The following is a 13,008-nucleotide window of genomic DNA, read 5'->3' on the forward strand; positions in this document are numbered from 1 at the left end:
GATGTATGTAAATACGGAGGACGTACGGTGACGTCAAAGGACGTGACCCTGCCGCTAAACCTGAACGTGAACGGGAATGGCGGCACGGGGGGCGATGGTGGGGCCGGCAGGGGGTACTGGGAGGGCCTCTTCCGTGGCTGTGCAGATCTGCGCCTCCGCTTATTCCATGCACACGGGCAGAGCATCCCGGCCCCGGATGGCCCAGCACAAAGCCCACCCCGCTCCGCCGCGCCGCCCCCGCTCTCTTTCTTCTTATTTATTTATTTATTCATTCATTCATTCATTTTCCCGTTAATGGAATGTTATTTGCTGTTTCGGATCATCAGATGATGAGCGGGAAATAAGAAATTCAGAACAGTTAAAAAAAAAAAAAAAAAAAAAAAACTGTATATTGTCCTCTCCAAAAATGATACCCGGTCCTGCATCCCTACAGGGGTAACCGTGCCTCGGCGGCACCTGCGGGGCTGGAAGGGGCTGCAAAGGACTGGAAGCGGCCGTGTCAAGAGCACGGAAGCGATGGGGGTAAGGGCGTCTTCCCACCGCTCCCCCCCCTCCATTTTCTTTTACCCGGGCCCTCCCTGCTCTCGCGGCACTGCTGTTTGCGGGAACGTGGAAAGAAGTTTCAGCGGCGACACTGAATGCCATCAGAGTCCTGAAAGCGGAGGGTGTTTTCTATTCGGATCCAAGCCTTCCTTCCTCTTCTCCCAGCGTCTATCTGCTGTGATGCCTTCAGAGCATTTCCCTGAGCCGTGGCACAGTCTCTCCGATTTGCATACACCGCACTCTGCTTCCCCTGTCCGAGCGTCTTCCCTTGAACTCAAAGGGCCGAACCGGGGGATGCCAGCACTCGTGTATGTAGGGATAGAGCGGGGCCGGAATCTGCGCTCATCTCCAGAGGCCGAGGATCGCCCTGCACACCCGTGGGCCCCTCTCGGTCCTCACAGAGCTCCCTTTGTCCCACCGCACCGCTGGGGCAGCGCTGCCGGGGGGGTCCCGAGTGCGTGGGCAGAGGGAGGAGGCAGTCCCCTACTGGCATGCATACACACATGTATGCATACATACATACACGCGTGTGCGCGTAGCTGCGATAGGCACACACGAACCTCCGGCCGTCAGCCCGCCCCCAGCCCCCCGCCACCTGCCCACGCCATCGCGGACGTCGCGCACGGCCTCCAGCGGCCCGCCCCGAAAAGGGCAGCGGGGAGCCGTTCTGACGCCCTCACCTCCTCCCGCCTCCGCACCGCTCCGCGCACAAAAACTTCCGCCCCCAAGCCCTAAAACGCGGCGTTTCCACGCAGATTGAGCGCCGCTGGTTCGCAGGAGGCAGCGGAGGAGCCGGGAGAGCTCTGCCGGCAGGAGGGCACGCAGCGCTGTGCGTGGCAGCTTGAGTGGGGAGATGCGCTCTTTCTCCCCCCCTTTTTTTTTTTGTTTTTTCCCCCCTTCTTTTTCTCTTTAAACGTTATGATTTTTTATTATTATTATTTTAATTTCATTTATGTATCCGTTTTATTTTGCAATCGTCGACCAGTTATTTGGCTCAGAGAAAAGTTACGCAAAAGGGCACTGCCGCCCAAGGACTGCACTCGGCAGGAGCCGCTCTTCAGATCGTGGCTAGAGGAAGACACCTACAAAAAACTCCACCGTTCTCTGCATTTGTAAGTTTCCAAAGAAAAGTACGCCTCTTTCCCTTTTCTCCTGGAAGACGCAAGCCACGGCTCTTCTTTAGGCATTTCTAATTTGTTCCGTCCGTCAGAGCGGCACTAAGAGAGGTTTGGTGCAAATTCCTTATCTCTGGCAACGCACAGCGCGGAGCAGGAACTGAAAAAAAGACCGTGGCAATGGATGAACAATGGGGCTTCAGTTCGTCGGCAACAAAAGCTGTGGGGAAATCGGTTGGATTTCAGAGCACGTCCTCCTCGGCAGAGAGGGCTGGACTAGACCTTGGCCAACCCCCCCAAAAAAACTTGCGGAACATCTCATGCAGGACTTCACTTTCTATACCGGGACTTAAGAGTCAATATATATTTAAAAAAAAAAAAAAAAAAAAAAAGGGAGGGCGGTAAGGTGGGATCAGAAAACTTTCTGCCATCGTTTCCTATTTTTCTGGATAGAGGATGCCGAGCTACTCTAAAGCCATTTGTCGCAAGAACAGCAACGTGGAACTACGCGGAACTTTTAAAGCAGATGGAAGATGGAGGAACGACGTGAATTTTGGAGATTTGCCCGCGGGGATCTTTATATGTGCCTTACCGCCGGAACCGGGGGGGGAGAACCCCCCCCCACCCTCGGAGCCGCAGCGATGTGAGTACCGCGGAGGGGTCCCGAATCCGGACCTGTTGGTCGCGGGGCGTGGGCACTGACCGCAGTGGCGACGCTGTGCGCGGTTCTCGGAGCCGTGCGGACACGGGGAGTGTTGCTGCAGGGCACTCTTTATGTGGAGCCTATCTGCGAGCTATATTTAAATAAATTTAAATATGTATATACATATATACATATATATATACCCTCGAGATGTCAGGAGTGTGAGGAATTATCCTCCGTAGTCTGTAAATCCTCCATTCTGCCTTTGCATGGAGGAAGCATCCTGCACTGTGCAAAAGGCTACCAGAGCAGAGCGTGCATCCCTGGCACGGGGCGAAGAGGAGTTGGATGCTCTGCACGGCCCCGAACTCGCTGCGTGCGGCCCTACAACAGTAGCATCCCTCTACCTGCCAACCACTTTGAGTCCATGAAATGAGTGAAATCTCTTCAGAATAACACGAGAAAAGCAGTCGTTCCATGTGAAACAATATGCTTTAAAAAAGATATTATTCTTATTACTTTTATTTTGTAACTAAAGCTGATGCAGCTGATACGATGCAATGCAAGCCTGTGGCTCACTGTATTTATTTACCCCCGCTCCCTAGGCACGCTGTCAGTGCTGACCGCGCCTTCCCCGTGCTCCCGGTCCGAGGTCCCGAAGGAGTGCGGGATGAGGCTCTGTGCACGCTCTGGGCTGGAGGCTAGGTGGAGCTCCGTCCTTCATTAAGGAGCCGCAGCGTATAGTATGCAAATTTCGTGCCCGCCCCTGGAGTTTTGGCCACTTCCATTCAGTGGCCCAAAATACTTTCTATCCTTTATCCGTAAGCGGAGTTATCCACAAATCGTTATAGCCTTTATATTATTCCTTTTATTTTATATAAATATCGATTTCCACATTTAACTCTGCAGATGATGGAGCACATCACTCATATCTGTTCTGTGGTATGTTGGACCATCTGCAAGAAATGTGGCTGGTTGACTCCCGGCTTAACCCAGAGCTGAGCCTGCCCGCGGCTATCAACTTTTGGGCTTATTGAATGAACCACCTCTGATACGAGTGATCTAGATCTGAGCACCTATACACCAATCTGTTCACATATACTTAATGAACAAGAACCAAACAGTAAAGGTATTTAAATCATGACCCTTTGCTTCTTTTGTTATTTTTCAGATTTAAACAATGCAGACAGAGCACAGGGAATGACATCCAAGGCACAACACGGTAATATGTTTTTCCTTATTAAAGTTGGACGGTGCTCTGTGTGTTACATACAGATTCTATAAATGCGTGGTGCCTAGAAGCGTGCATTGCTTCCGTGTGTGATTACTGACCGAGTGCGTGTTTCATTTTTTTTTTTCCTTGAGATGCTGTTTTCTCGATAGTTCGCCTGCTCTTATTGCACAGTTCGGATTCGTGCTGACATCCCCTTGCATGCCAGCAGCAGTACCGCCGGGGGTGCCGGTGCGGCGGCACCGCGGTCACCAGAGGGACGATAAGGGCAGCTCTATGGGAAGCGGCTCTCCTGTCTGCGGGAGCGGGACGCTGCGGGAGCGCTGCCCGCCGCGAGCTGCCGCGTCGTGGTTCCTCTTCGCGTGAATTCCGCTCGGCTGTAGTGCGGAATGGGGTTTGTGCCGTGCTGCACCTTTTCCCGTGGTTCCTGCGCGGAAGGCGGAGTGCCGGCATGAAGCCCGGCTCTGATTGCGTTAATTGGAGCGTCGTGAGCATTCCTCTTTCAGGCAAATAGGGACTGTTTATTCTTAAGAAATCCGTGCAGGATGCTTCTTCTTTACGTCACAGCCATCTGGAGACCTATAAAAAGATTAGACAACAAGCATGGCAATCACATACTGATCTACAGGCCATAAGCAGAAGTTCATTAGGGAGGTGGGAGGAAAAAGTAAACGTTTGGGTTTGGTGTCTCACAATATGCAGCTTGTCTACAAAGGCTTTTGGAATAAGTACGCTTTGTACTGTTATGTTATCTGGGAATAAAATTGCACATAGTGTTGATCTGATGGTCATTCCAGAGCAGCAGGCTGCACGAACTTTGCACAAGCTGGAAAATGCTGCAGACCTGGATCTGTATACTGTCCACTGCAGAATGCATTTCTGTGACATTCAGAGCAAGTGAATACTTTGTGCAGTCTCACTGCACACGTGTAGATTTCAAGGCCCTGCCAAGTGATTGAGAGTTAGAGAATTCATTTGGTACTGCAGCTAAAGAACAGCTGGTTACAGCCATCATGTTGGCTCACTGCTGAGGCTCTCACAATGGGTGTATACGTTTACCAAATCAGTCAGCGTGTAAGTGAGGTGGTGCTGAGGACAGATCTTCATGTTTTAAAGGTACATCTTACATCTCTGAAACATGCTAATTTTTATTTTATTTTATTTTATTTTATTTTATTTGCCTTGCGTTTAGCTGTAAATCTGGTCACATGATGACATGTTTTAAATGCATGCATTAATATGCACTTATGTGTCTGCATTGATACATATCGTACACACATATATGTATGTAAAAGCATAGACATGTACACACAACAGTACAAGGAGCACTTGAACCATCATGTCTCTCACTGCAAGAATTCAGTGTATGAGCTTACAGTCCTGTTGTGCACAACAGATCCACATGTCTGATCACTGATGCTGCTGCCTCTGAATGTTGCCACAAAAAGAAAAACAACAAATACATTTCTATCTGTCTCTTCAGAAAACACTCATTAGAACTTTACATAATACCAAAATGATCATATGCTTCCAGATGTCCCACTTGTGCCTGAGCAGCCTGAGAGATAATGAAGAAGCAAAGGAAGAGTAACACAGCCCAGTAGGAACCCTGACCACTCTGTGCAATCAGCTCCTTGCTCTCTCCTACGTTAGTGGCAATTTGCAGTGACACCTATACTGGGACATCTGATGGGCATCACAGAAATATACAAACAAACAAACAAACAAATAAAGCCCAAACTCAGAGGCTGAGAATCTGAAAGCACTGATGAGAGATCTCGTTAGTAATGTGAGCACCAAATTCAGGGTTTGGCGCCTTCATAATGTGTAATCTGCTACTTCTTGGGCCCTGTCTGATAAAGAAGACTGCTTTCCCATTTTCATGGTTTTGTAGTGTCACCTTATGATAAAGAATGGGGCAGCTGGTACTGTGCCATTTTACAGTGCAACCACACAGCCCTGTCTGTGTATCTTAACATGAAAACGTACATGTGCATTCATGCGGACAGACTGACACTTGTATATGTGGTTTCCCTATACATGCACCAGCACACAGACATTTGTAATGTAAACAGGCCATGCACTCACTACAGAGCTACAAGAGCTTAAATTTATCTCCATGCATTGAAGATTTTCGCCTTAAAACCAACAACATAAGCAAACATAAGTAGATTTACATACCGATTCATTGAAGTGTGAGTTGATATATCCTCTATAACGCTAAGGGAAGACAGAGCAGGACATGCAGAGCTATGCTACTCCTCTTAGCAGAGGATTTAAAGCCTTTTTTCCTTAGAAGAGTGGGGCAGTCCATATTCTGCCTGTGCTGAAATTTCCAATGGGCATCCCACTCCCACTGCAGCGTGCACGAGCTCCTGAAGTGCACTTATTAATTCCAACAGCAAATAGTGCAGGGCTCGGTGAGAAGATTCACTGTACCATGTACACTCGGGAGACCTTTAATGTTTGCACTTAAGACTTAGGAAAATTCTATACGAGTTACAGTGTTAAATAATTCAAATTATAATGTCCTTTTTGGTGTGGGGGAGGGGGAATCGAGTGATTTAGGTCCTAAAGCCTTGGCAGTTGGGAAGGAGGTGTCCCATCGGCCCCACGCGTTATGCAACACGAGTGTCCGCGCTCCGCATATGGGCTTCATAAACACGAGCGATAAATCCGCGCTCTTACGGGGGCTTTTGGCCGAAGAATGCACGGCTTCGGATGAGCACTGCTGCAGCGTTTACCTGCGCTGCATTCTAAGCGGACACACACGGAGGATGGGAGGACAGGAGGTGCAGATGCACGGAGCCGGGCTCGCAGCCTCCCCCAGACGCGCTTCAGAGCCGTCCTGGAGAGAGCACCGAGACCTGTGGGCTCGCACCGACAGCGGGAAGCCACGGGCGAGCGGCGCTCGGCGGCCGCGGCAATTGCCAGTGCAGTCACACTCCGTCCCCGCTGCCAGCCCCGCAGGGAGAGGCGGGCGGGGGGCGGCCCCGGCCCCGAGAGCGCCTTCCCCTGCCCGCAGGGGCAGATCTTCCGCCCCGCAGGAAGGCACGGCGGCGGCGGCGGCGGCGACGCTGCCCGCGGTCGGGGCGGTGGCGGAGGCTGCGCCGGAGGCCGGGGCTGGCGGAGGCCGCGCTCCGCTCGGCGGCCGCCGCGTCTCGGCCGCGTGTGCTCGAGGTTTCTCATGACATCATCATTACCTTGCTCTCCCGCGGTCCAGGACCTCTGACCTCGCCGGGCCGGCCCGCGCCGTGGCACCGGCAGATCTCCAATGATGGCCCTTTTCTCCTTCTTTCAGGCCGGGGGCAGCAGCACGCCGGCCGGAACGCGCCTTCTCCTCCCCAGCCCCGGGAAAGCAAGGAGCTCCCCCCCAAAACACGCACGCATGTAAGATATTTGCCACCGAGCTGCCACCATTTGGCCAAAAGCTCTCTGTCATGCATAAGGGATCAGAAGCCGCATCCTCACGTCACTTTCTACCGAAATGGGAATCTTTTTTTTTTTTTTTTTTTTTTTTGGCTTCCTTACACAGTGCTGGAAATTGCTGATGGCTTTACATCTTCAAAGAGGCTAAGGAGACTTTTGTGAGAGTGGAGCGACTTACAACACACAGAGAGGCCTGCAGTGGGATGGATGCTTCTCGCTCCTAACTCAGCCAACGCATCTTCATCATTGATGTTGTTTTCTGGGGGCAGCAGACGGATCTTGGGTTACACTGTCAGAAATCACTGGCTAGAAGGAAAAGTTGGGAATAAACTTCAAAGGTGATGGATCTCCTTTGGATGTTACTGGCTGCACACACAGACAAGACACACAAACCAGGGCACAGCTGCATGAAAGGATGGAATTTTAAAGCAGGACTGGTGCTCCTGGAGGAGACAGCATGGCTGTTTGCCAGGGAGAATCTGGATTCTAGCAAGGAAAATTATTATTATTATTAATAATAATAATAAAGCTTTGAGGGAAGCGAGTTGTTATCTTTGGTTATCTAGCTGTATGAGTGTTTTGGTCTTCATAAAGCTAGATAACCGAAAGTAAAAACTCCTTCAAGATCATCGCTACAGCGTGTGAAAATGAGAGACTGCTGCAAGAGACAGTAAAACCCAAGACAGGCTGAGAATGCTCATTGCACCGAATGCTTTTACAGCTGGAGGTGGGAGCGGAGGATGCTACATGGCATGCTTATAACTTATCTCAAAATGTGGAGCTGTCAGATGTCACGGGACGGATGGCTGCTGGTGGAAAACAATGCTTGTGTGACTGCTGACCTTGCACAAATGGAAAAACAAGGACCCAGGCCAGTAAATGCTTAATTGAGAAGACACGTATACACACACATCTATGTATACATATATATTAGAAAGATGTTTGGAAATGCTGAGCTTCATTTTCCAGAACGATGCATTGCAGTGAGACAGCCTCAGAAATATTCCAGCAGCTGGTGGTGATGAAGGCGACAGTGGTGGTGATGGTACTGTGTGGACTGAGCAGGGAGGAAAACAACCCCAGACCTGTCTGCATGCATCCAAGACAAAGCACTGGGGTCTGTTCGCACTTTCAGAAAGTTTGTGCTGCAGTGTAAGCGAGCTTAATAATTTATACCTAGCAAGAACGCGGTGGAGCTGCACAAAGATGAAAAAAGAGATGGCCGATTTTTATTCTTCTATTCTAAATGCCAGCACAGATGCTTCTCTGTTCCGAGAGGGTTTCCTTGAGGAAGCTACTGAAGCAGAAAGACATGATGGAGATGAGATCGCCTCCCCCCTTGTCAAAGTGTTAAAAAATGTTCTGTGTCTTACTCTGCGCCCAGCAATGGAAATGAAAATGACATTTACTCCCAACCCACGTGTGCGCCTCCTCTCTTTTTGTTTAAGGATGATCAGATCTATCCGGGAAACAGCTCTGGCATCCCAACCCGAAATAATTAGGACGTATATAGACCTGACAAAACAGAAGGGGGGGGGAGGAGGGAAGGGGCGGGGCGGGGCGGCCGAGGGTCTGTCCTGCCTAATTGATTCCGTTAACCGGCGCGCAGGAGCTGTGAACGGCTGGGCGCTCCCGTTCCCACGCTCGGGGCAAGTGGCAGCGCTGTGCCCTGGCGGTCGGTGACGGACAGCGCTGCGGGGAGGAGGTCGCGGGGAAGCGCGGAACTTCCGCGGGGGGCGAGGGGCGCGGAGGGGTGCAGATGGCGGTGGGTGAATGGCAGAGCAAGAAGGAAGAGGTGGGGTAATGAGCACGAGTTGGGGCGCTGTCGGTCCTTGTAATTATCGCAGCAATCGAGCGGAAGTAATTTTTGAAGGGTACCGTTTTCCTTTGGACTTGACCTAAATCTCTTCCCAGACGCGCGTTAAGTGAGAAACCGAACGTCCGCAGGGCTGATCAGTCAGGGAAATGAGAGCGGGGCTCGGAGGGCTGCACCAGTTGAAGGGCCACCGCGCACGAGGAGCGGTCACACAAATCCTTGTTGGAATGAGATCAGGCCATACAACGCTAGTTGCTCGCTCGGAGGGGAAGGCCCGCAGGCGGGTTTAGAGCTGCGGATTTAAGATAGAACTTTCCTCACTCTGCCCTTAGCGCGGGACTTTCAGGCCCCGGGGCTTCCTTCCCGCAGGGCTCCGCCGGGCTCTTGGCGCAGACCCCGCGCCGCGCGTGCCGGGGCCGTACCGCAGCGCCGAGCGGACCCCGTTTATTGACACCGCCCGGGCTTTCAGCGAGCGGCCCGCACGCCTCCCATTCACGCCGTGTCCAGGGGAGCTATTTACCTAGCCCCATTGTTTACTACCCTTAACATTTACATTACAAAGTACGAAGGCTTTCTTTCTCAAAGAGCTTCAATTAAGGCAATACGCTGTTTTCCTGGGGAAGCCCACTGTTTGCTTAGCCATTTGGCAGAGCCAATTGATTCGGGCTTTCCTTGGCGTCCCGGTCTTCGGTGTAAATCTAGGGAGGAAAACACCAGAGAAAAATATCAACATTGCACTCGTATGCTGGCCACTGTCATACCAACTTGCTGTCATCCTGTTACGTGACTACCGCTCAATAAAAAGCATTTGGCTGTTATCGCTATTATTATCGTTACTCCTTCGCTGCTTTAGAAGCAAAATGGCCTGTTTGTGCCCCTTTTGTCCCGTGCATCTAACTTTGCACGTGGAAACGTGGTGGCGTGCTTAAATTGCCTCACACAGCAAATAATGTTTTATAGGATCATCTATTTGTAAAGTGCTGTTTCCTTAAAACTGGCGGAGGGGGGTGGGAAGGAGGGGGGAAGGGGGGGTCAAACGATATACAGCTTCACATTCAAGGGAAATAATAATTAAAAAAAAGTAATTAAAATAATATATTAAAAAAGGTGTAAATATCAGTCCAGCAGTCCTTTGAAGACTAGTTTTAGCACCGAGAGAGTCCAGATCAAGTTTATTTAGCATACCAGTGCATTGTAAAACAGTTGGAGTGAAGTTGCAGGTTGCGTGAGTATGCATGTTAACTAGCAGGGACCGGGGCTTATTCTCTGTGAAAAGGGAGCAGCAGATTGCTGTGCAAGGCCAATGTTAAAAAGGCAGCTGAATTTAACACCATCTGGAAGAAAAGATCCCTTCACGACTTTCTCACACCGTCAGACAAAACTAGCGTCTCTTGTTCCGAGCCCTTGTCTATGCAACAGCACAATACTGGGTCATTATACTTTTGCTGAGAGAAAATTTGAGAACACAATATGGGTAACCAGTGAATGACCAAGTTTCATTGTGCCCGCTTAAGTTGATTGAAATCTACGTCTAGAGCCATGAATGGCAGCATTGTTTTCCTCACTGGGGCCATACTAAATGTCATCACAGTGTAAAGAAAAACTTGAAGTCTGCAAATAATTTACCAGATCTCAATTATAATATTTTCCCACACCAGAACTAATATCATTGCTACGACTCACAGTGCACGAAATACAAAAAGAAGTGATGAAAAACAATGAGCTAATTTACCGGTTATTCTAGCCAGATAAATATTTTAAATTTCTTATGAGGAAACTCGACTTCAGCATGCAGAGCTGACTAATTGCTTCCTGAGAAGTGACAAAACTGCTTCTTGTGTAATTAAGAAAACCAACCGTGTAAACAAGTTTGTCTTCTGCAACTAGTGCAGCTCGCCAGCCTGGGACTGACAAAATGGTAATAAATGCACTCCATACTACATGGGTCGCTTCTTCTGAGTTGGGTGTAGGGAAAGATCTCCTTTTGAGTATTTAGAAGAAATAAGGCTGACGTGCACAAAGTGAATCCCCAGGTGTCAGCGGAATCTGTCAGTGCCTCTCAGCGTGGACCCAGGTACCGAAGAAATGCTTCCAGTTCCCTCTGCTTTCACTACGTCCCCCTCACCTTGGTGATGGTTTCTATTATACGTGCCTAGTGCTCTGCTAGGGATTCACACTACTGGCAGAGCACACAATGCAAAAAAAGGACTTAGGCATGGCTTATTAGAGTGCCTGTCTTAAACACGATCGCCTGCGCCCTGCTTGAAAGCACAGCATGAGTGCAGGCAGGCCATCTAGGTGGTGCTGTGTGGATGGACGGACGGACGGACACCAGCACAGCTCCAAGCCGAGTGGCCCAGCAGGGCAGAGTTGTTCTCCCGACCCCAACGGTTCTAGAAAATGGCACACCGGTTCCAAAAGTTTGTTTTGGTGTCGAAAATGTGCACTGCAGTCATGGATTGTGCACTCTGGGGTGCACGGGAGCCTGGTCGCCCGGCAGTCCATTCTGTTCTCGAAGCTTTTCCTCTAACACACGGCACGATGCACGGTGTGGGCAGCGCAACACCACAGCCCCACACACGCGTCGTTGCCGAGAGCCGAGAACCACCCGCAGCCCCACCCCCACGCCCGCTGCCCCGCCAAGATGGCTGCCGCGGGGCCGCGGGGCCCGCCGGGAGCGGCCGCGGCCATTTGCCACGCCCCTTTTCCCCTCCCGTCCAGTGATTGGCGTTTCTCGGGAGACCGCCGCGCCCGGCGGGGCAGGATGGGTGCTGGTGGCGGCCAGGGGCAGTTCCCGCGCGGGCTGCTGCCCTCCTGAGGAGCCGCCGGCGGGCGGAGCGCGCCTCGCGGGGCAGACGGTGTTGGGGAGGAGGGCTGTGAGGGGCGGCCAAAGGCAGCTAATGACATCGTGTACGGGCGTTTAAACTTCTTGTAAGTCCCAGACGGGATTAGGGAAGACTCCAGCTGAGCGCAGCTAATGACACCGCGCACCTCCAACCTTTCTCACCTTTGACTTTTTTTTTTTTTTCTTTCCCACCTGGGCTGCACAGAAGAGAGGTATTTCTGAAAGGTTTTGGTTTTAAACGACAGATAATCACGGAGTGCGCTGAGTTCAGGGCACAAACAATCGTGTTCCTCCAGGTGCAGGTGCTTTGTTGCCAGCTTGTTCAGTAGCAGCTAGTAAAACCTGATGGGTATCGTGCTGGCGAGCCCTCTGAAAGGGACACAACATAAGAAATGCTGCACATTCTTTGCCGTTTGGAATGTTGTCTTTAGGAAGGAAGATTTGGGGGTGCTATAAGGTAGTATAATCCTGAGAATAACAGAGAAAAGTTGATGTTACTAGAATCTAACACAGTAGCTTTGTACGAGGCAGGTGGAGTCTGTAGTGGAAAGCCTACACAGCAAGGATAGAAAGCATAAGTGCAGTTCTTTCTTACCTGTCTGGCTCAGGTGTAACTGTTGTGTTATATCAGAAAACATAAAATTATATCAATCACAAATTATTGTTTTAAGCTCTTTGTCTCAAAAATTAATTGTGGTGTGGCATCTCACAATTCTCTGTAGGTACATAGAAAAGTACAACCTCGTGACGATATGGCCTGAGCTAATTCTTTGCTGCCTTTTCTGCATTAAATACTTCCTTCAAAACAGCAGCAAAACCTCCTTCTCTTTGTTTATAGTTGGCTGCTATTGGCTACATTATATAGGCCCAGCTGAGTACTGCTCTGTAGAGTAGTGAGGGTTTTCTGAGGTACCCATATTTACAAGTATGTGTAAGTGTATTGCTGGGAAATATTAGTTTTATAATTAGTTTTATAATGAATGTTATTTTTATGTTTCCCTCTAAGTGCCCATAATTCTCGAGTAAATTGGACTCCTATAACAGCAACTTAGATCCTCTTGTTACTTCAGCAGCATTTCCATGGGCACAATTGGAATAGTCCAACTTGTTTGTGTTTACACAAACATTGTGGCTATGCATTTAAATCTTGATGACCAGTGACATGTGCATTGCCATCAAGTGAGCAGACTGTGCCCCATAGAAGCTGTGTGCTTTGCCCCATTTGCCTGAGAGGGGCTTCTTGGAAGATGTGCAGTGTGTCAGTTAACTGGCATGAGTTACTCTGCCACCAGTCTGTCTGCACTGGTGAGACAGAAAACTTGTATTTTTTCCCTGTGCTGTTCTTCAACACTGGTGGCCAGTGGGACAGCTCACAGTAACTTTAAA

The 13,008-nt window shown here is 50.0% G+C and overlaps 1 protein-coding gene across 1 annotated transcript; it reads left to right on the top strand.

The window, feature by feature from the left end:
• The first annotated feature begins 1,507 nt into the window (after positions 1-1,507).
• On the top strand, positions 1,508-4,653 carry LOC149912778 (uncharacterized). The gene is made up of 4 exons (XM_090131734.1): positions 1,508-1,655; positions 2,112-2,301; positions 3,473-3,523; positions 3,707-4,653. The coding sequence occupies exons 2-4, from the start codon at positions 2,115-2,117 to the stop codon at positions 3,796-3,798; spliced, it is 330 nt and encodes a 109-aa protein (XP_089987860.1). The 5' UTR covers positions 1,508-1,655; positions 2,112-2,114; the 3' UTR covers positions 3,799-4,653.
• Positions 4,654-13,008: the final 8,355 nt, after the last annotated feature.

The sequence above is a fragment of the Phasianus colchicus genome, chromosome Z (assembly GCF_987193195.1).
Source record: "Phasianus colchicus chromosome Z, bPhaCol1.hap1.1, whole genome shotgun sequence".
In the NCBI taxonomy this organism is placed as follows: Eukaryota; Metazoa; Chordata; class Aves; order Galliformes; family Phasianidae; genus Phasianus; species Phasianus colchicus.